This window comes from Carassius auratus, chromosome 19, assembly GCF_003368295.1.
Source record: "Carassius auratus strain Wakin chromosome 19, ASM336829v1, whole genome shotgun sequence".
In the NCBI taxonomy this organism is placed as follows: Eukaryota; Metazoa; Chordata; class Actinopteri; order Cypriniformes; family Cyprinidae; genus Carassius; species Carassius auratus.
This window is the reverse complement of record NC_039261.1, coordinates 672871-696469: the sequence shown is the minus strand read 5'-3', so window position 1 is coordinate 696469 and position 23599 is coordinate 672871. Positions and strand designations below refer to the sequence as shown.

At 36.4% G+C, this 23599-nt stretch overlaps 1 protein-coding gene across 8 annotated transcripts in view; it reads left to right on the top strand.

The window, feature by feature from the left end:
* The window catches only part of LOC113119095 (thyroid hormone receptor beta), a 117158-nt gene that overhangs the window by 69598 nt on the left and 23961 nt on the right, over positions 1-23599 (top strand). For 5 of the 8 annotated variants that reach the window (XM_026288285.1, XM_026288286.1, XM_026288292.1 and 2 more), the window contains 3 exons: positions 7749-7800; positions 7933-7997; positions 10334-10384. In XM_026288285.1, coding sequence (XP_026144070.1) covers positions 7991-7997; positions 10334-10384 — 58 coding nt within the window. In that variant the 5' untranslated portion in view covers positions 7749-7800; positions 7933-7990. Of the gene's footprint in view, positions 1-5999; positions 6114-7748; positions 7801-7932; positions 7998-10333; positions 10385-23599 lie in introns of all 8 variants that reach the window. The other 3 variants (XM_026288288.1, XM_026288289.1, XM_026288290.1) reach the window with 1 other exon arrangement.

The window sequence follows — 23599 nt, the reverse complement described above, 5'->3', positions numbered from 1 at the left end:
CATTTTGTGTAGTACGACCACAAATCTTCCTTCACAAGCTCTTGCTATAGGTTTTTTGAACATTGTAATTACAGTGGTGCTGCTAAAGGGTTATATATATATATATATATATGACTATAATTTATACCAATATGTCTTTTCTGATTTTTTTTTCCTGCATTTTGCTCCATAAAGCCCTGCTTCTGACTGGTCACGTAAGGACAGTGAGGGCAGAGTGTGCAGCTCTTCATAGCATGAGTGTGTGCTCTTGTGTTCCCACATGAGTTTTTCTGCATGGCTGGGTTCTCCTCAGATGGCCTTTCCCACGTTACGGCTCACACACACACACACACACACCACCTCACGGGGAACAGATGGCATCATTATTCACAAAAACTGAGGCAGCATGTTGCACTCTGGCCAGCAAAACATGTCTGTCCTGTGTGGAAACAGGGGTCAGCAGTGTGTGCTTACACGACTCTCCTAAAGTTGAATACAGCATAGGATATTATTACAGTATATGCTGCACATTCTGACCTCTGTGAGACTTAATGGAATACTTGAGGGGAAAATAAAATTGCGTGCTCATTTGCACTCATGTTGCTCCAGTCCTGCATGTTTTGTCTCAAAAGGGAGTAAGTGTGCAATTACAACCTAGGATCAATGGAAAAACATGCCTGAGGCACACAATTATATAAAGTCTCTTTTTGCCAAAGGTGATGGCGGCTAGGAAACATAACTTTTTGGATTGCATCCAGCTCCTTCTGCTTGAAGATCACGATTTATTATTTTGGTATTATGTGGGAAAGGAAGAGTTGTAGTCTTGCCAGCAGGTTATAAATGAAGGTAGAGCTGTGACCACAAGCATGATGATAGTCTGTCTTGATTTAAGCTGCATTGTGGTGCTATCTGGTCCTTTCTTGAAGTGATCATAGTGGCCATAAGGATCTATGCCGAGCACTTTGAGGTGTTCACTGAGGATCAGTTGTGAGGGCTTGTGTAATCGCAGTAGTTTTTGCTGAAATTTAAGAGTGGTGTGTTCTGGTTGTTTCTGGATGTAGGTCAACAATCTGGTATTAATACGAACCAGAACTATGGTAGCAAACAGACTAATATAAGCATAGATGCTGCCCCTCTTTCAAGATAACGGGTGAATTTGATGTCGTTGAAGGGAAGTGTTCCTGGTTGAAGTCCATGAAGTCAAGATCTTTTAGTGTTAAAAGAGAGTGGTGATGGTGATGGTGAAGAGCGATGACAATGTTGCACCACCTTACTGGACTTCTGTCTTCACATGCAAAGTATGAAACAACAATCACAACAACAGTTTCAAAGAGAGGTTGCTGTAAAACCTTTTTATAAAAATCTTTTTTGTTAGACTGTTTCTGGGGATGTGGTCAAAATCCCTATCGAGGTGCAAGAAGCTGATTTTAAGTCAACTCTGCCACTCAATGTTTCGCAAAGTGAATATCTTGTCACAACATAACCTCTTCTTAACTGAATCATGTCTGTTCATTCCTTAGTTTTTTTGTCTACTGTTTCTGAGATTTGCTGAATGAAAGATAATCTTTGCAAAATCATTGACAAATGGGTGATGCCGCAGAAGCTCTTGCAGTTACTCAGGTCTACTTGGTTTGGGATCTGCTCAATGATCCCATCTGTACGGAAGTTCTAAGCAGCTTTCCTTTTTTTTTTCTCTCGTTATAACGACTTAATTTTCTCGTTATCGCGACATAACGAAAGTCGTTTTCTCGTTATAACGACTTAATTTTCTTGTTATCTCGACATATGGAAAATGTTTTCTCATTATAACGATAAAATTTTCTTGTTATCTCGACATAACGAAACTCGTTTTCTCATTATAACTACTTAATTTTCTCGTTATCTCGACATATCAAAAATGTTTTCTCGTTATAACAACTTAATTTTCTCGTTATCTCGACATAACGAAACTCGTTTTCTCATTATAACGACCGAATTTTCTCATTATCTCGACATAATGAAAGTCGTTTTCTCGTTATAACAACTTAATTTTCTCGTTATCTCAACATAAAAGTCGTGTTCTCGTTATCTCGACATAACGAAACTCGTTTTCTCATTATAATAATTTAATTTTATCGTTATCTCGACATAAAGAAAGTTTGTTTTCTCGTTATAACGACATGATAGTTTTACTGTTGCTATAATAAAGAACTCAACTTTGATAGGCATCTAATTAACAACCATGCAGGCACTCCTACTGTAGAATATATTTCAGCAAATTTTGCTTTGCCTAGGTAATAACATCTACTATACTGCACATAAATAAAGACTGATCAATCACTGTTGATTTTTCCAGAGACAGTAAACTAAACGTTTTGTTTTTGTAATTAACATGTTTAAATGGCAACACCACAAACACTTTTCAGAAGGATGCAGAACTTGGATTAAAATCACTTTTAATTTTCCCTTTATTTGAAATAAAATTATACAAAATTTGTCATTTTAGTAGTCATTATATGCTGTGGCAGATATCATGTGCGTTACAAGCTTCTGTTTGAAAAGAGCACTCATGTGCAGTGTATGTGTGTGTGTGTGTGTGTGTGTGTGTGCAGAAAAAAATGATTACAACATTATAGAACAAAACTGAATTAAATTAGCCAATGCACTTTACATATACATCACATTTCTCATCAATATGTTTAACAGTAAAGATTAATAATAAGGGAAAAAAGCACATCACAAATACCCTATATCAATAAATCCCATCCTACTGTAAATAAACAGAACATCACCGCTTCGTATCTATCTAATCATGTGCCTAAAAGAAGAACAAATAAAGATATAGGTGCTTGGTTTGATAAGCAGTTATTTTATGACAGAACACATTGGTGAAACTCATACATCTAGCAAGAACTTAATACACATATTGATTCAAGCATTTAACATTTATTAATTAATTAAATGTCAGTAATGAACAAGACTGCACAAATTATAGTGACCATGAGGATGATCCGCAAAGAGTATAATGGATAGTATAAAAATTAAAATGCATGGAAAGAAAATTAAATGCAAAAATTATAATGCATGGCCGCTTAGAACTTCCGTACATCTGTCCAGTCATCTGGTATTTTCTTTTATTCTCATATGGCTGTAAAAAGTGTTCATAGTATTTTGGCTGTAGATTCTGTTTTGGAAATCTGTGTTGAGCTTATCCTATCCAGGTGCTATTTTGTTTTTGAGGAATCTGATGGTTTCTTCTTTGTCTTGTGGGACTATATTAACATCTAGATCAACCTCTGCTGTTGGTGACAGATTATTTAGGATTTCACTTAAGTGCATTGCCCATTGAGTGTCCTGTTCTGCTTCTGATGTAAGAAGTCACCCCTGAACATCAGTATTTCCACTATATTTTCAGGCTATCTTGGTGATCTTATACACCTTGTTCCTGTTTGTCAGCTGCTGCTTCGCTTGGCTTGTGATATTTTCCATGTATAAACACTTGTCTGGTCTTGCCATTATTCTTTTTTTCATCGTTTGATCAGCTTTCTGATGGAATGCTTCATTGGTAACAGAATGTGCTACTCTGATCTGGTCCCACACTTTCACTGCCTGTGTGAGGTTCTCAGTATCTGCTAGAGTCTGGAATCTGTTCTTTAGCTCCAAAATAGAAGCATTCTTTACTCTGGGGACACACACGTTTTCTCCATTGCATACTGCTGACATTCTCTTTGGATTCCAAGTTATGTGAGGCATATGTGAAAATGTGTTAGTCTAGAAACCATGCACTATGAGTTTGAGATCAGAATATAGTGTTATGCACAGACCACATGGATCTAATTTTGTGTGAAATAAATAAAAGTTGGTGTTTAGCTGGAAACTGCAGTGAATTGTATTAATACTTTTTGGTTTAGTTTCTGGAGAGCCATGCATTCCAGCAAGCCTAAGTGGTGGAATTACTACATCCATCAACCAAAAAAAATAGGATGTTTTTTTTCCAGTTGAAGTCAGTGCTCTCCTGCACTGGAGGTCACAGTGCTCTCAGCTTGGAGGTCCAGTACACCTGCATTTTATGGACTTACACAGATGGATTGTATCTCTGCAAATCGTTCTTTGTGCTCATCTAAAGAAAGATACATATTTCGTTGTGACATGTTTCTGTGATTTCACATTGTTTTCTCCATTGCGCTAATAAGGGAATAACATATGACACTGAATCAAGCTGATGAACCCATCTGAACCATTGGATTTTGCCACATTTTTGACACTGTGTGTCCGAGTTGATGTTCTCAACTCTGACACTGAACTCACAGGTCTTCGCTTGCCTCTGTTTTCATGAAGAAGTTCCAGTTTGGCCCAGGGGCTCTTCCTAGAAAATCTGTCATAAAACTTTTCTGTTTTGGTGCTTTAAGTCATGACGATGAGTTCTCTGAACTGCAAACCAAGCGCACAGAGAGAGATCATTGAAGGCCTTTGAAAGGAGTTACTTGAATTTGATTCATGTCTCGTAATATTTGTATCTGCCAGTGTTGCTGTGTGTCTGTTGGGCACGTGTATCTCACTTGTCTTGTGAGCTTTGTATCAGTGTCTAACTTGAGTCCAGGTCCAGTTATTTATTTGTCTTGGTATTCATTCAGTGACAAGGATCTGAGGATTGTAATGACAGGATTTTGAAGTAGTACTGATGATCACAAATACTTTTCTTAATGGTCTGCATCAAGTTCATTATAGACATGCTAACATAAACAGAGCTACTGAGTCAGATCTCAGACTGAGCTCTAAATGCTTATTGATCGAAGTCATTTGGCCTCGTTTAGAGAAGTTATTTCTTTCTGTAGACCAGTAGTGATTCAGAGCTCAAGTGTTGCTTTGAGGGTTGGAAAAAAAAATCAGAATTAAAGAATTGGACCCCTTTCAATAAGCAGGCTGTAATTAGGACCCAAAAACCATTTGGTAGCATTTTTGCTGCATTTTGGTTTATTTTGTTCATAAAGCCCCGATTGATTTCCAACCCTGGTCTACACACACACAGCCTCTGAAATGCTGGTGGAACATAAATGTATTATTATATTTAATTACATTTTAATAAGATTTTTGGTAACAATTTATTTTAAGGAATCCTTGTCACACGTTAAATGTACTTACCATTTTAATAATAATATATTATGGATAATTACATGCAAATAACCCTAAACCAAACCCTAATCCTTACCCTAGCAATATAGTAAGTGCATGTAGTTTATAAATATTACTCAGTACTTATATGTATAATTTCACTGTAACAAGGACACTTTTTTTGTAGTCTTAAATTTAAGTTTTTGCACATTGCGTTAAATTAAGTGGTTAGTAAAACAACATAACCTGTAATACTATGTATCTTTAGGTGTTTCAATTAAAAATCTGGGGGGAAATTGCTGTTTGCAAAGCAGAATGCATATATACAACATATTGATAATGAAGCCAATGTGAAAAATCATTTAAAAAAAAAGAATTCTGCCACTGATATGATTTTTTTTTTTTTTTTGCATATGTTGTCTGCTTTGTATATTCAGAACTAATTTTGCCTATCAAGTAAATGCAAATTGATTAAACTAAGTGAGTACTACTAATTGCAGGTTGCACAGCACAAAACCCCAGACTGTAAGCCCTTTCGGATTGTTTTTCAGCATACAGCTAATCACCACAATCTGGTGTACTTTACTGCTGTATTACAGATATCCTTATTAAATTAAATTCTGTTCACAACAGTCTTTTTATGGTGGTAATAGCACAATGTGTCAAGTACATTTGCATAGAAAGAAGGCAGTTTACTCAAAAAAATGTTGAGTGGCACTGTTATGTTGCAGCTGTATGTAAGGCATTACATTATCAGTTATTCTGATGGCACACTGACTTATAATAAGGTGAATAACTTCTGTTTTTGCCAATGCTGTGCCCCAAACATCTGTTCTGGGAGCATGTTAGGGGAACAGTCAGGGAAATGCCATGGCCTGGTGACTTATTGTGCTGCTCGTTCTGTGTGATGTTCATGTGTGTGGTTGTAGATCTTCAGCGGTATGAGGAAGCACAACGTGAAGGAAGTGTGGTAATACGCTGCTTCAAAGAATGTCCTATCTGATATAGACTCATTTCCTGTTAACTGCCTCTGAAAAAAAAGGGTAAGCATTTAACAGATTTCTACTAGATGAATTAGTTCTGTCGTGAGCATGTAAACAATGTTGATTAAATTGACAAATGATGCATTTTGTCATTTAGATTTTCTTAATCAGCTTCAGGAAGTTCTGAAATTCCCATTTATTATGATGTTTTTAATGTTATGTTTGTAATGTTATCTTTGATGCAAAATGCCTTTTTTCCCCCAATTGAATTACTTTCACTGTTTGAAAAATTGAATTTGAATGATCACATTTAGTCTTTCTTAAAAAGAAAAGCTTAAATACATTGTTGCCACTGTTTTGTCATTACCATTCACCAAGCTTTGCTAAAAAGCTTTTTTATTTTGACATTAAAGTAGATATACAATTTGGACAAAGATGTAACAGTTTGCCAGTCATTGCACACAGCTGTACACTATTAAAAATAAAGGTGCTTCAAAAAGTTATTTAAGCGATGCCATAGACCCATTTTTTGGTTCCACAAAGAACCATTCAGTCAAATGTTCTTTAAAGAACCATCTCTTTCTTACCTTTTTATAATCTGGAGAACCTTATTTCACCACAACCTTTTGTGAAACAAGATCTTAAAGGTTCTTTATGGAACCATTCAGACAGAAAGGTTCTTCTGTGACATCAACCTTTATTTTAAGAGTGTATGTGCTGCAGGTTCTCCAGTGAAGAGCTGAAAGTAAACCGTCTTATTGCAGGGTTTTAAAGTAGATGCTTAGCAGGGCTTGTTATTGAAAGTGTGATCTTTGTAGATTTGTTTTCTCTCAAAGGGTGTGCTTTGTCTTGTTCTCGCCTCACTCTGAGGTTCTCTTGGCAGCAGCGAGTCCTGTAACAACAGCACTTCGAGTTTCACACCCTGCACTTTTACCCTCGGTCTGAGAAACTACAGAAACTCCCTTTACAGTATTTGTGTTCCAGCTCGGTGAAAATATTCCTCAAACAAGGCTTGTTCTGAACCATTAACCTGAGCATGAAACGATTCCTATGAATACCACTTGACAGACTCAAGCAGTTCAATTTTGTGTAGATCATTTATTTTAATACATCGATGGATTGATCTTTCTTTTCTTACACGTAGCCTGAAAAAGGGACAGTTCACTCAAAAATGAAAATTCTGTCATCATTTATTCACCCTCCACCACTCCTGTTCAAGTTTCTTTCTTCTGTTGAACACAAAAGAGGATGTTCTGAAGAATTCCACTGAGTTCCATATTTATGCATTTTGTAGAACCTTGTGCACAAAGCAACTGAATTGCATTGAAGACATACAGGGGTTTTTGCATTCTTCAGAACCACGGCATTGATAGTGTCATGCTCTGTTATTTGACAGGTTGTTTCAGAATTGTGTTGATCAAAATTCAATTTTCAGTTTTTTTCAGTTTTTTTTTTTTTTTTTGCCTGATTCCACTGAACAGCATTTGAATCCATTGCCGGTCCTAGTTTGTTCAGGTGACTAACCCTAAGTATGAGAAACAGTAAGAGCAGTGTTTGATCTACAAAACACCAATAATAACATGCACAAATTAGTTAAATGAATTAGTTTTTGGTACTTCTGTGTTTAATGCATATTGTCCTCTGAAAGGCGTTTCTATGCATTATGTAAGTCTCTCTTCTGCGTGTCTTCCTCAGCCTCTGCTGCTTCACACGGCTGTGGGACGACTCCGATATCACGAAGAACAAGGTAGGCCAAAGCAACTCTCATTTTGAGCCACAGAACAGACCACAGGCAGGATGCCTTAATTACTGCATTATTCTGCTGATTTTGTTATTATTTGTTGTTCTTCCTTTGACTTTGTTTGACTTTGTGTGTCAGATATCAGCGAGTCTGTGGATGACAACAGCATGATGTTTAAGGCCTAATACACAGCAGTATGTCAGGTAATGTAAAAACAATTCATAAATAAATGTTAACTTTCAACATCTACCATCTCAGGCAGAATTGCTTTGTGTGTATGTGTTTTTATAATCCAGAACAATCCAGGATGTCGTTCCACCATCTATGATTTAAAAGAGAAAGGAATGATTGGCGTCTTGCTTGTTTCGTATGCGTACAGTATGTTCCAGTTTAGAATGTTCCAGAACAGTTAGCCAGGGTTTCCCAAACGGGGTTCCAGAGGGAATTTCAGGACATTGGTGGGTTGATGAAAAGCTATAAATAAAATTATATATAATTAAATCATAAAATGTAATGAATGAAATAAACAAATGCAATATTTTAAAACTAATAAAATTAAGTACATACGTTCTGGCACACAGCCTGCTGGCATTTTTGTTCAGACCAATGAGAAAATGTTTGTCCTAAATCTATATATATATATATATATATATATATATATATATATATATATATATATATATATATAGATTTAGGATTAAAATTTAGGACAAATATTTTCTATATATGTATTATTATTATTTTTATTTTTACCTTATCAAATAGTTATTTTGTGGCAATATGAGAAGTACAGAACCAACACACACAAAAAAGTAAAACAAAATTAAAAAATAAACTAAAGATACAATTTTAATGATGTTAATTGTCATGCAGAATAAGGCATTATTATGTGCTTCATCTAAAGTGTTAATCTAAAGTGTTTCCTTGATGTCTGTTCTAGCTGGTTGAAGTCGAATCATTAAAACAAAACAAAACGAGTATTAGGTCAACATTGCAGCAATATCTGACACTTTTACTTTTGACCCAGTTCCTACCTATGTGTGTAATCTCAGTGTGTATGTGTGTGTTCAGCAGTGCTTCACGTCTTCCTTCGATTGTGATCTTTGGACTGAATCATGTTTGGCTTTCAGATTCCTAATTGCCTTATCTTTAGCATTCTCTAAAAACAGCTTTGAAGCCATTGTCTCAGACGCAGAGGAACGCTGATTGCTGGTATTCTCATCCTGTGATGCACCTTGAGCTCTGTTATTGTGGCATCACACTGATCATTCTGACCACATGATCCTTGTTGAGTACCCAAAAGAGCAAAAGCAAGTCTTTTTTTGCCTTGCTGTCTTCAGGGCTCAATAATAAGTATTTATGTTTCTGCTCATCTGTGACCCTGTCTGTGAAAACCCAGCTAAAGTCTTTTTGTGTGTGTGTGATTTCACTGGTTTTTTTTACATAAAATCATCCTTCATAAAGGTGTAGAAAATTCTGTGAAAATATAGCCTTTATATATTTAATATTGACTGTGTAAGGCCATGTCAAAGATGGAAATCATAGTAAAAATTAATGGATGAAATCAAATTTTGATGGTTGTCATCTTATATTTATATTTTGAGACTTTAGCCTGGATTTCACAGACAGGGCCACATTTCGGATCATTTGGGTAGATGATTTTTATTTGTGGCCATATTTTCAGTGTCTATACTGGGACAATAATAAAATACATGAATGGAATATAACGTTTTGAAGTTTTTCATTCCAAAAAAATACAGTAAAAAATTTGAAATATTATTACAAATGGATTATTTCATGAATAGAAAGTTTTTAAACATTAAACAAACTTTGTACCAGTATTAATGTCTTTACGGTCACTTTTGATCAATTTAATGCATTCTTAAATTAATACAATTATTAATTAATTTAGTTTTCGTACTTACCACAGTCTTTTGAATGATATTGAATCATGGTTTTCACAAAAATTTTCAGCAGCACAGCTGTTTTCAACATTGATAATAATCAGAAATGATTTCTGAAGGATGGAGGACTGAAGTAATGATGCTGAAAATACAGCTTTGATCACATGAACAAATTGCATTATAAATTATATTACAACAGAAAACCGTTACTTTGAATTGTAATAATATTTCTGAATATTTACTGTATTTTTGATCAAATAAATGCAACCCAAATTTTTGACCGGAGTTTTAGGCCGTTACATGGGACAATTTGTTTTGAGCAACATTCCCGTTGAGAATGTGTAACAAATGTCTGTCTGGACTCTTTACATCAGTCGTGGGTCCCGTGTCTCACCTGGTGGAAATAGTAGAAGTCATGTCCTCCAGGCCAGAAATGACACCACAAGCACATCTGAAGCAAATAAAGGAACAAAGTACTCTTAAATAAATTAAATAAAAGAATAAATTCAGACCTTGGACCCTTCTTGTCGAGTCCTGAATTCACTGTTTCTCAAATTGTGTTCACAAGCTGTTTCTCTCTCCCTTTCTCTAAATGTCATTATAATAAATATAATGTGCTCTCCCATTTATTTTAGAGCAAGCAGACAAATGCACCTCCCGCTGGAAAGATGAGGCCATGCAGAATGGTACAGTAACTCCCTCCATCATCCATTTATCCTCCTTTTCTCTCTCTTCTCTCTCTTTTGTGAAGTGCTGCTATAGTGGGTGTTTTATGAGGGAAAATAGATCATCATGTCAGAGATGGAAGAGTGTTAACCTCATTTTACTTACTAATGTGACATATTTACTAATGCGAGGCAATCAGTACATTCAACCAGAAAAGAAAAGAATGTAGAGATGGATGATTTTATTCATCTGGAATTGATTGGATGGTAAAGAAGTGACTGTTGCATTCCAGATATCTGTGAGTTTGTTAAACAGTGATAGTGGCTAACGGCTAACGTGACAGAATCCGTTTCATCAGTGGTAAAAGAAAGTCGGCAAGGAGCAAGTTTTGGTTTTTGTTTTCTTTCCACAGTGCGATGACTGTGGTCAGAATGAGTTTATTTCAATTGTTGCGATATATTATTCTGCATTCTGGATTTTTATTTTATTTTAACAGTTTCCTTAGGTCCCTAAAGTTTTTTAATTTAGTTTGATCAAATTTGAGGTAATGAAAAGATTTTAATAGTAATGACGCAACTTTAAACTCATTATCTTATCTGCAAAATCATTTGACGTTTAATGTGTAAGTATTAGTAAAACATTTATTGTGTGAGTATTTTAAACCTAAAACTGTTTCAGTTAAAGATTGTGAGATACACGATTATTTTGAGATCATATATGGGTTTGTTCTGTATTGACAGTATTCATCTTATTTGGGCAGGTCTTACATTTAATTTTAAAAACTGACAAGATATGTATATATATATAGAGAGAGAGAGAGGTGGTTGTTGATCATAACTGTACTCAGTTTACTCTTTGCCAAAGTTATAATAAAAGCTGATACTGGAGCAGTTTAGTGGGCTGTACTAGTGCAACACAAGACCCTGTGCTTTGTGCTTTCTAAAATACTAATGTTCACCATGCTGCTCTACATTAGCCGCTAAAAGCATTTCGATATTTATCTACAGTATCAACAAAGAAGGTCTCATTTATTTTTAAGGGCAGCACAAGCAAACTTTTCAAACAAGATGTTTGTTCGGTTCAATGTTTTGATGTCAGATATTTGAAACGATATGTAAACTCTTTAAAATAATAATAATAATAATAATAATAAACTACAGTATCTGGACACTTAAGACACAAAAAGTCTGTATTTTATTGGATCAAAATAACAAAAATATCCAAACAAATAGTACTTGTAGGCTTTCCTGAGAACTAACTTCTTTCCTGAGGCCCTTTTGCAGTGGCACACTTTCTAACACTCATGACAGTGTTAAATCATTGAGCAACACTTCATTCATGATCCAGAATGAAGTTGCCAGCCTACATTGGTCTGGAAATCATAGTTTTATTTTTATTTATCCAACATACTGCACTTTTCAGTCTTCCTCTAGGCGGCAGTAAAAGCATATTGCATCCCAGCTGCAAGTCCAAACAGTCAGAGTTAGTAAAGCTTTACTGATTACAGCGTTTACAAAGTGCTTTACAGAATACATGTGTGCATTCACAGGAAATAATTCATGCACAATAGAAATAACAATAAATTCCATGAAGGAAAGGCCCTACTGAACAAACATGTTTGAGTGAGGTGATTTTATTTATTTATTTATTTATTTGGTGTGTTTTTGGCACAACCAGCAAGTTAAAATAGTCCAACAACAGTCGAAATCGATTTGAAAGAAAATGATGATGATAATCTTTGTCATATCTGAATATCTTCCAGCTGTAGTTGTGTTTAGCAGATTAGAGCTGTGTGGTAATATAGTTTACAGATTGTGAAATTATAAACAATCAAGATTAAAGCATTATGTGAGTGTTAACCCTGGGTCATTTTAAGGCCCGGTTAAACTGAATTCTGGCTTTTCTTGTTTCTCGTTTCACACTGCACACAATTTATCCAGGGTTAACAATTAAACATGGTATTCATAAGTTTCACACTGTACATTCCTGAACCCTGGGTTAGTTATCTTGACACTGATTGGAAAAATTTAGCCTGCATCCTGTTTTACAAAACCGCTTTATCAGTGCGATCCTTCGTATGACATTTTTCCGGCTGTAATATCACTTGTTTCATAAATGGACATTTCAGTTGACTGTAAAGGTAAGAATAATACGTGATGGTCAGTGGCACTGAGTTTTTGAACATCTTCACAGATGTTAATCTTTCTGATAAACTGAAATATACACATAAAAAGGTTAGGCCTGTATATTATTTTGTAATTAGGAAGAAGTCTCTTGTGCTCACCGAAGCTGCATCTGCTTGATAAGAAATACAGTAAAAACAGTAATAATGTGAAATGGCATTACAGTTTAAGCAGCCATCGCTCCAGTTTCAGTGACACACTGTTATAAAAATCTCATTGAGCTTTTAGAATGTTTTAGAAGTGACATATTTTAGTCACATTGGGCTTTTGAATGAAACAGTTATTCACCAGAATGTTTTCAACATAATAAACAGAAATGTTTCTTGAGCCGTAAGGATCACGTGACACTGAAGACTGGAGTAATAATGCTAAAATTCAGCTTTGATCACAGAAATAAATTAAATTTTAACATGTATTCCCATAGAAAGCCTCTTAGTATTCAACAATGTGCTGTTTTACTGTATTTCTAATCAAATAGTTCTTTCATAACATAAAAAAAATCTCATCGATCCTGAACTTTAGCATATCTATGTAAAACTGTTTTTAATACATTCATTTTCAATGCATAGACCGTGCTGGAAGAACAATAAAAGACTTTTTAGATTATGAGAGACGTCAGTGTGTCTCTTTCTCCGTGTGTGTGTGAGCACGAGTGTGATCTGCATGATATCATGATGCTGTTTGCCAGCCATCTGTTGCATGATGGGCCCCTCGGGACGGGCCTCTGCCGTCCCACCAATGCTAATTGAGAGTGACACATCCTCCCGCTTCAGCGTGATAACGGCCTTTGTGTTTGTGTGCCATTATTGTAAAGAGTGTCAGACCATGTTAAGGTCAACGTGTGTTACTGTGGACTCCATCCTGTCACTGGAAAGAAATAAACCAGCACACAACTTCTGATTAGTGGTGTTTGCATCACTATTCATCACTATTACTGTTGCTTTTACTGAGAGTTTGAGCAAGAATGGCATTGACTTTCATTTAACTTCTCTTTGTGTAGAGCTAAAACATTACTAATAGCACGCTCTTAAACTAGGTAAGATGCAGGCTTTTACATTAGAAGATAGTGCTAGTAAATTTGCATCTTATTGTTCAGATGCAGCATCATATTGAAAAACAAAATCAAATCATTTTATTGCATCAGATGTGTAATCTAGACCATGTGACGCTGATCCTGGCTTCTGCCCATGCAGCCCGTCTTCTCTGTGAATGATCGCTTGTCAGATGTTCTGCATGGAGCATGTTTTAATGGTGATGTGATCAGGGTAAATTGCACAATGCACTGCAGCAAAGAAAGCGGTAACACTTTCTACGAAGCCTGTCTTTATAATAGATCATAAGGGTATTCTTAAGGCATTATAATGAATGCATATAAAAACCTTATAATATGTTGTATCAACTCATGAATATTCATAAGAACAGTTTTAATGTATTATAATATTTACTTATTTGTGGTTATTGCTTTTAAGAGTAGGATTATTTATAACACAATGAACACATTACATCCACTTTATCAATGGATTATATTTCTCATAGTTATAATGGATTATACATCTCATATCTTGCCATTTTTCTGATGCTACTTTACTTAAAGCTGTCAAATACCACTTAAGTCAGTAAAAAGTAGTAATAATGATATAATTAATAGCATTTTCTTCTCTCAAACAACCATAAGATCAGATATCAGATAAGTTGAATGTGTAATATGACACGTTTGCTTTCAACTATTTTTATTGTAATATCAGTTTGATTATTTATTCTATTTATACTAGTACTCTAATGACAGTTAGTTGGGATGTAGTGGCAAAGTTGCTTACAGTCGATTGATTAAGGGGACCATCAAAATAAAATGTAACCATATAAATCATTGCATTTTTTTTTAGTTGGAGTATTAATCCCACATAAATTAATAACATTAGCTCCACAGAAACACTCAAATAACACTTAACATCACTCACAAGATGTAGTAAGATACTGTGCAGATCTTAAACAATGCCAATGTCCATTATACTGTAAATGAAGTAGATTTAATATAGTGTTCATAGTGTGTTATAAATAATCATCATCTTAAACTTATAACCACAAATGCGCAAGTATTATGATGTATTATAATTGTTATGATTATTCATCAGTTGATATAACATATTATAAGTTTTTTTATAATGCATTATTTACTCATTATAATGACTTAAGAATACCCTTATAATGTATTATAAATACGGGCTTCATAGAAAGGGTTTCCAAGAAAGCTTGTAAATTCACCACAGAAAATATGCAGTAGGCGGTTTTTTGTAGCGTGTTTGTGTTTTGTATCTTTGAGTTGCTTTGTTAATGAGATGCTGTTTGTGTTCATTAAGAATCAGCCGTCTCTTCCAGCCCATGACGACTCAGGTATTATCTAATAATAAACCGGAATTGCTTGTTTTTGCGTCTGCTGATAATGTCACATATGTATTTTGTGTTTATGGAAACTGATGTCCCTATAATGAGGCTTTCGTCTTAAATTCCTTTGATTCATTACTAAAGAGCTGGTGTTGATACAATTTTGTGTCTGACTTAGGTTTCACTTTATTTTAAGGTGTCCTTGTTACAGTGTAAGTATACATTTAAGTACGGAGCAATGTTAAAGGGTTAGTTCACCCAAAAATCTAAATGAAAACATTAATAACTCACCCTCATGTTGTTCCAAATAGAAGTCTTCACGGGTCCAAAAATTCTTGCCCGAACCCAACAGAGACCCGTAATGTACTACACCGAACCGACCCGGACCCGTCTATTATTTCAAAAGCTGGACCCAGACCCGTGTAGATCCGAGAAATGCCTACCCGGACCCGACCCGGACCCGTATATTATTTGAAATCTAGACCCGAACCCGCCGGGAAGACAGACCCGACTGGACCCGACGTTGACATATTCCACCTTAAATTGCTATTACAAGTCAATAAACCTGTTGCGAAGAATACAGCTTTTTGTCTTACCTAATTTAAAGAGCCGTGGTCTCTCTTCCTTGTACCTGACTGCCTGTGATGCATTACAATCCTCCGTCAAGAAAGTTATTCATGTTATTCCTCTCATTATTCCAAGTCCAAGCTGAATCCACTCATTATTTCAGCTTCAGAAGTCCACTTGATGTCACGGTGACGGATGACAAATGCTACTGTGCATTCTGACTCGAGTTAATTCGCATAATAACTTACACTGTTTGCCTTTTGAACTATAATAACGATCGCTCGTGCAATGCCATGGCCGCTGACATTATTTATTTACTATCATCTGATCTCTGTCTGTGCTCTCTGCTCTGCATCGAGTCTGAATCTGAACCACTAAAACTTTAAGATTAAACGGTTCATTTATAATATTATAAAAATGGGAGAAAATGTAAATGCGGTTTGGCGGTCGAAGTGTCCCTCACTGCTTGCCATAGAAACATGACTGCACATGCGTGCTAGCTTTATCAACCTAAAATGCCTTAACGCAATTTGAGCGTAATAGAAAACATTAATGTGACAGTTCACCTCAGATTGTGTTGCTGATTTGAAATATATTAAACATGAGTGTGTCAAGTCTGCAAGCATTACCATGTGTGCACTTGTATTAACTCGAGTCTGCGAGCGAGAGAGATCACTGTTTTTGGCTCACTCTTTTCTTTTCCTAATTTTACAAGTTGCAAGTTACAAAAAACACAAGCAGTCTTTGATAACGGCCGGATGTTCTCCGAGTCCTATGACTCCGATCGGCGATCGCACGGGTATTACACAAAATGTTAAACAGACCCGGGACCTGAGGTAATAGATTCGGACCCGACCCGGACCCGGCTGATGATTTAAAATATAGACCCGAACCCGTACGGGTCCCGGGTCGGGTCCGGGGTCGACGGGTCTCGGGTGCACTGTGAAGACCTCTAGTTCCAAACCCATGAGACCTCCGTTTATGTTCTGATCAAAGTTTAAGATATTTTAGATTAAGTCGGAGAGCTCTCAGTCCCTCCATTGAAACCGTGTGTATGGTATACTGTCCATGTCCAGAAAGTTAAGGAAAACATCATCAAAGTAGCCCATGTGACATCAAAGGGTCCGTTAGAATTTTTTGAAGCATTGAAAATATATTTTGGTTCAAAAATAGCAAAAACGACGACTTTATTCAGCATTGTCTTCTTTTTTTTGGCTGTCAAAAAAATAAATAATTTCAAATATTCGTCAAATTTAAAATAAAAATCCACATTAAAATATTGCATTCTAATTTTAGGTGTCCGTTAAGGAGGCTGCTTTAAGGCCCGCCCCGGGTATACTTCACATTCTGTGTTCTGTTCCGTTTCACACAGCTTCTGTCCGCAGGCCGCACAGCTTTCAGAAGCGGAAGAGCTCGACGAGCAGTAGCACTTCTGTCATCATTCATCTCGTGTATGGGCTGTTGACAGCCGCTCACCCCGTCCGCGTGCAGGCACTTTGTAAGACCACATGGGTCTTATAATATAACTGTCATTTCATTATAATGTTTTTGTTAACCTATACAACTGAAGCAGCTAGATGCAGCTATGCTGTGATGTTCATTCAAAATACTGTGGAAAAAGAGAATGTGGAGAAGATCTTATTTACGTCAACTGAAACCAAGCCATTCACACAGAACGCATATTTCACGCATTTTCTAGAGAGGGATATCTTCTATTACCGTTGCACTCCCGTCTCGCACAAGAGAGCTGCATGTTTAGACAGCAATGTAAAATTAAGTTGGGTTAAATTTTTTCAAAAACATGTCTTGACACTTTATGGTGGGTTTTTTCCCCATCCCACTGCCTCTTATGTTTAAATGAAAACTGTACTCTGTGTGATTGGCTTCACTCCTTTGTATTAAACTATGCATGCACACAATGCGGTTTTGTTTATAGTTCTTTAAGCTACTTAATTATAATTAGTTTGTAAACATTATTTTAAAAATATGCACTTTTTTCACAGTCATTTTTTCTTATGCTTTGAATAAACGTAAATTAATAATTTTTGTACATTAAGAATTTTGATAATATATTTCGCATCTCCAATACGCATTAATCCACAAATGACTTAAGCTGTTAACTTGTTTAATGTGGCTGACACTCCCTCTGAGTTAAAACAAACCAATATCCATCCCGGAGTAATTCATTTACTCAAACAGTACACTGACTGAACTGCTGTGAAGCCAGATAATGAACAAAAGATTGACTCATTCTCGAGTCAAGAACCGTTTCTGTCAGACGCGTCAGATTCGTGAACCAAGGAGCTGATGATACTGTGCATTTGTGATTCAGTGTTAAGCAGACCGACACACAGAGCGTCTGAACTGAACTGATTCTTTTGGTGATTGATTCTGAACTGATTCTGTGCTAGTGTTATGAGCGCGGGTAAACCGAGGGCTTGAATGAAGAGCAATCATCGCCAATGACGTCATTATGGTGAGCACAAAAGAACCAGAGAACCGTTTTCTTCAACCGGTTTATTGAATTGAACTGTCCGAAAGAACTACTGGTGATTCGAAAATGATGCAACCGGTTCTTGACTTGAGAACGAGTCGTTATCTGGCTCGGCTTGGTGTTCATCTTCAGTTCTCTCTTCACAGCAGTTCAGTCAGTGTACTGTTTGAGTCAATGAATTACTCCGGGATATTGGTTTGTTTTAACTCAGAGGGAGTGTCAGACACATTAAACAAGTTAACAGCTTAAGTCATTTGTGGATTAATGCGTATTGGAGACGCAAACCATCTAAATGATTCAGTTCGATTTGGTGAACTGGTTAAATCGAATGATTCGTTCACGAAAACCGAACATCACTACACTTGAACGCACTCATAACAGACCCGGAAGAGAAGACAATGATGAATGCCGAAGTCGTAGATTTTCTTTTTTTTTTTTTTTTGGACCAAAATGTTTTTTAGATGCTTCAAAATATTCTAACTGACCCTCTGACGTCACATGGACTACTTTGATGATGTTTTTCTTACCTTTCTGGACATGGACAGTAGACCGTACACACAGCTTCAATGGAGGGACTGAGAGCTTTCGGACTAAATCTAAAATATCTTAAACTGTGTTCAGAAGATAAACGGAGGTCTCACGGGTTTGGAACGACACAAATTAACCCTTTAACTAACCACATGTACTTACTGTATGGTTAGGGTTTGGCTTATGGTGCCTTGCATGTAGTTATGAATAATGTATGGTCATTATAATAGTAAGTGCATGTAATATGTGTAAGGACACCATAAAATAAAGCGTTACCCAGATTTATTAATAGGTGGATAGACTTTAATCCTGATGTTTTTGGCAGGACAATCTGAAGAGAGTCAACACAGTATTGCTATGGCAGATCCCAGATGCTGTTAACCAGTTCACTCAGGTTCTTGTCCACATATCTGCATCTGGTTAGCATTCTATTGATCCTGTGAGATAGAGATTACTTCTGACCCTCTAATTAACCTCCTAATCCTCTGTCCTGCCCCGTTCACAGCCCTGCTGGTCTTTAGGGATAGGAGTTAAGCAAGGGGAGCAACCCTTTTGACACTAAGTGTCATTTTCAAATTTTCTTCTAATCCCCTGCTTGCAAGTATCATCACCTCATTGTCAAAGTATTGTTTCCAACAGTGTGTGACATGTGGCTATAGATGTATATTTCTTTGAAAAGACAATTTTTTATTTATTTTTTTCATCTGGGTCCTGCAGGTTTTGGAGTGTGTTCAAACTTGATCAACCCTGCGTGGTTGAAACTGAAATGATTTCTTTGGTTCAGTTGGGTTCGACGATTTGATTGCCTTTATGGAGCTCGTTAGAGAGGATATTTAGATAACATCACTTGATTAACTTATATGGAAAGTATTTCATAACTGCCTAATTTATCGTTGGTTAAGTGTGTGTGCTGAGTCAAACTACACTCTTAAATATAAAGGTGCTTAAAGGGTTCTTAACCAGCAGTGCCATAGAACCATTTTTAGTTCCTACAAAGAACCGTTCATTCAAAGGTTCTTTAAAGAACCGTCTCTTTATTTACTGTTTATAGAACCTTGTTTCGCTAAAAAGAACCTTTTGTAAAACAGAAAGTTTCTTCAGATGTTTAAAGGATCTTCATGGAACCATTTAGACAAAAAGGTTCTTCTATGGCATTGTGAAATACAGACATATACTACTATAATGATATTTAACACATCCGTAATTTTGCTGCGGCTTGTAGGAGGATCTTTAGGAGTTTAGGAGTGATATGTTGAAAGTAATTTGGTAATGCGGTTAAACTTTCAAATTTCCTTTTAATGATCGATGGTTGAAGGTTTGTAAAATAATGTCACCTCATTGTACCCAGTTTTTGTACCAAGACTTTATTATTGAAAACTAAAATTAATTCTACAAAGTATATATGCAGTGCTGCTTAAGATTTGGGGTAATATGAGGTCTTATTTTAGTCCAATTCTCGCTCTTAACAAATCATTAACAGTGACTTTTGCCTCAATAAACTCCTGACTATTAAAAGTTAGTAAGCTAGTTGTTAAGTTTAGGTGTTGAGAGGGATTAGAGATGTAGCATATGGTCATGCAGAATATGTGCTTTAAAAGCACTAATAATAGGCATGCTAATAAGCAACTAGTTTAAAGTGAGAACTGCTCCCTATACTAAAAAGTTACATTCTTGCAGATTAAGCTTGTTTTATTACAAGTCTTGTAAGTCTTTTTTTCCAATTTACTAGTGCGCTGAATCAGTATATCCTGCCAGCAGTCCTAACCTGACGCTGGTCTTTATTTTCCACAGATTATGAAATTAAGATGATTAGTTAATTGATCGCTGCCCTTGATTTGCTCTCAACAGGGGCTGAATTATGTCTAGATCAGTAACCATATTGATCAGTTATGTCTAGATCACTAATAGTATTGATCAAGGCCTCTTGCCATGACAGCTTGTAGCTTGGCTTCTCTTGTAAATCACATCGAGCCATCACGAGTCCCTCACTGTGGGTCTTTTGTCTTTGTGCTGTTGGGAGTCATGGGTGAGTCTTGTAGGGATGAGAGCGTATTGTTTTGGTCTTTCCTCAGGTCACCCTTGCCGTGTGTTTAAGGTGGCCTCAGCGAAGCTCTCTGCTCAGGTAAGGCTGGGGACATCTGGCTCAGGAAGCCATGTCAACCCAGGCCCTATCCCCAGTGCTGTGAGGGCCACCATCCGAAACCTGAACATGACCAGCCTTGAACCCCGGGACCTCAAGTGATTGATCCCGGAGGGAATAAATTGGTGGAAAACACGCTAGTAAGTGCATAATCACTCAGACCTGCCAAACTGAGCACACGGGTCCTACATAAACCAGCGAGCCGCCTTTTGAGACTCAGAGAGTGAGCAGTAGGGTTATGGAGGTGTTTCTGATTATTGGGAAACTTTAGGATCTCCAGTGCTCTGTGATGAATCAGTCATCTTCGAGGTGTTGAGGAGGCTGCGGTTGGGATTGTGGGAGGATGTTTCTTCCTTAAATCTAGGAGTGTTATTTTTGGTAAGTTTGTCATGTTTCTTCAGTAAGATTATATTTTATGATAACTGCAGTCCAAAGTAACTGTATGTGTTTGTTTTAAACCTGTTCTGATGTATTGGGTTTGGATGTTGACATCTGCAATGTCAAGAACATTAACAGTCCTGGATATTTTAATTACTGGGCAATTGGATAATCACTGTATGCAATTAGGTGGAAATGCCCAAAGTGGCGAAGGGCTGTTAAAGGCCACAGGCTCTAATCCAGAGTGCTTGATGTTTAATGCAGTTTACCTATAATGATCTAGAGCATTGTGCGCCTGCTCGGTTAAAAAAATTAATAAATAATAATATAAATTAAGCGAATCAATAAAGCATCCACGGTCCAATACTCACTATTAACAAACCATTAACTTGCTGATTATTAATAGTAAGGAAGTTAGTTGTTACGTTTATGTTTTGGATACAAGATTTAGAATATGATCGTGCAGATTATGTGCTTTCTAAAAACTAATAATAAACCAATGTGTTAATAATAGGCATGCTAATAATCAACTAGTTAATAGTGAGAATTGGTCCCTATGCTAAATTACCACATTTTCAAGATTTCTAATCTGAAAACGCTTTCTTACATGTGTTTTGTGGCATTCTAATGTGTTCTATATCATAGTATAGATCAGATATACTGAAAATATATCTTGTAAATGTTTGGGGGTTGCTTCTTTTTTCAAGCACAGAGCAGATGTGTGCTAATGTGTCTGAATGTTGTTTTTGGCGGTTAAATCTTTATGAAATCCCTGTGAAGATTAGGCTTATGTGAGACGGTCACCTCATCAAAAAGTTAAACTGGTATCAGGCTGTGTTGTGGAGGGGCTTTGCCTCAGGAGTCCTTGCTAAAAACAGCTGTTACCTGCTGCTAACTTTGGCTGTCTTAACTCTGAGCGTCATAACCCAGTTTCCACATCCGAGTTATCTTGATCCAAGGCACTGTTATATAGTATGTTCCTGAAGATTTATAATAAAGACCTCAGTATTTTTAATGATTCTTCAGTATATAGACAGTGGTTTTGCTGAATGGACTGTGTGGTGGCAGTTGGGTTCCATAACACATTTAAATGTTGCTTTAAATTGTATTTAAGGTTTTATAGAAGATAACAAAAGAATGTTGAACTAATTTGGTAAAACTTTTCAATAAGGTTCCATTTGTTAACGTTAACACTGTAAATACTTCTAAAGCATTTATTAATCTTAGTTCAGGTTTATTACAACATTTACTAATACATTATTAAAATCAAAAGTTTTGTATTTATTAAAATTATTTTATTAACTAACTTTATCAAATAAAAATAAATACTGCAATGCATTGCTTATTATCAGTTAATGTTAATTAAGGCATTAATAAATGGAACCTTTCTGTTATGTGTTGCTCCTCTTTTTTTTTTTCAGATGAAAAATATGGGTAACACTGTATTTTAAGGTGTCCTTGTTACACCTTACATTTACTTACGTATAACAACAAAAAAAATACTCTGCTAGTAACTCCAAACCAAACCCTAACTACAGTATATAGTAAGTGCATGTAGTTAATCAATATTGCTCAGTAGTTAAATGTATAATTACACTGTAACAAGGACACCTTGAAATAAACCAAGATATGTTTGTTAAATGACAGGCATACAGTGGTCTTTTAGTATACTTCAATTTGTAAGTGCACAACTATCAGCACATTGTGTTTGTTTGTACGAACAAATACTTCAAAAGAAAAAAAATCTTCTGTAAAAAAGCATTTGGATTCTGCAGACATTAGTGCTCATGGACAAAAGTGTGTTTTTCTGTAGGACAGTAAATGGACTGATGGCAGGACCGGTCCACATTTTATTCATTGCATGATCATTTGCATGAAGTTATGCATTAGTAAATGTCTGAAACCCTCACATGTGTCACGAGTCGCTCCGTTTAGGATTAGGCCAAATGACAATCAATAAGACTGATCAGAGCTTAAGACCAGCGCATGAAGCGCCTCACATCTGAAATCAATAAACTTCAGCTTTTTGGGATTGTGATTGTAATCTCCGCATCAGGCTGGGTCTGATGGCGACATTAGCATTCAGGGATCTGTTTGAAGGTGCGTCATGCACATGTATGATGGCCTTCCGTCCGAGGATGTGTCCCCCGGCTGTTCAACCTCTTGGATTTGTCCGGTGTCAGATTAAGAGCGCGTGCTTAGAAATCTTCAATTCACCCAATTTGGCAGGGCGAGGGGCGAGTGGGCGGGTGGATTCTCCATATATAAGAGCCAGTGTCCTCCAGGGAATTTTCACGCAGTTTGCTTTACGACTTCATGTCGCCAATGCGACTGCCGATCGCATTCTGCTCAAGTGCTTTAAGCTCAGACATTTCTGTCACGTTATCTTGAGATTTTTATTTAGATCATTTTTTTGTGCTTGTGTGTGGTTGTGCCTTTGAAGATTTTCGTAATGAATTACTGCATGTCAGACATGTATGACATAGGCCCCGGTGTGAGCGGGGGATATGCGGGGCCTCCCGGAGGAGAGTATTGCATGTATGCTGGAGAAGGGCCAGGTTTC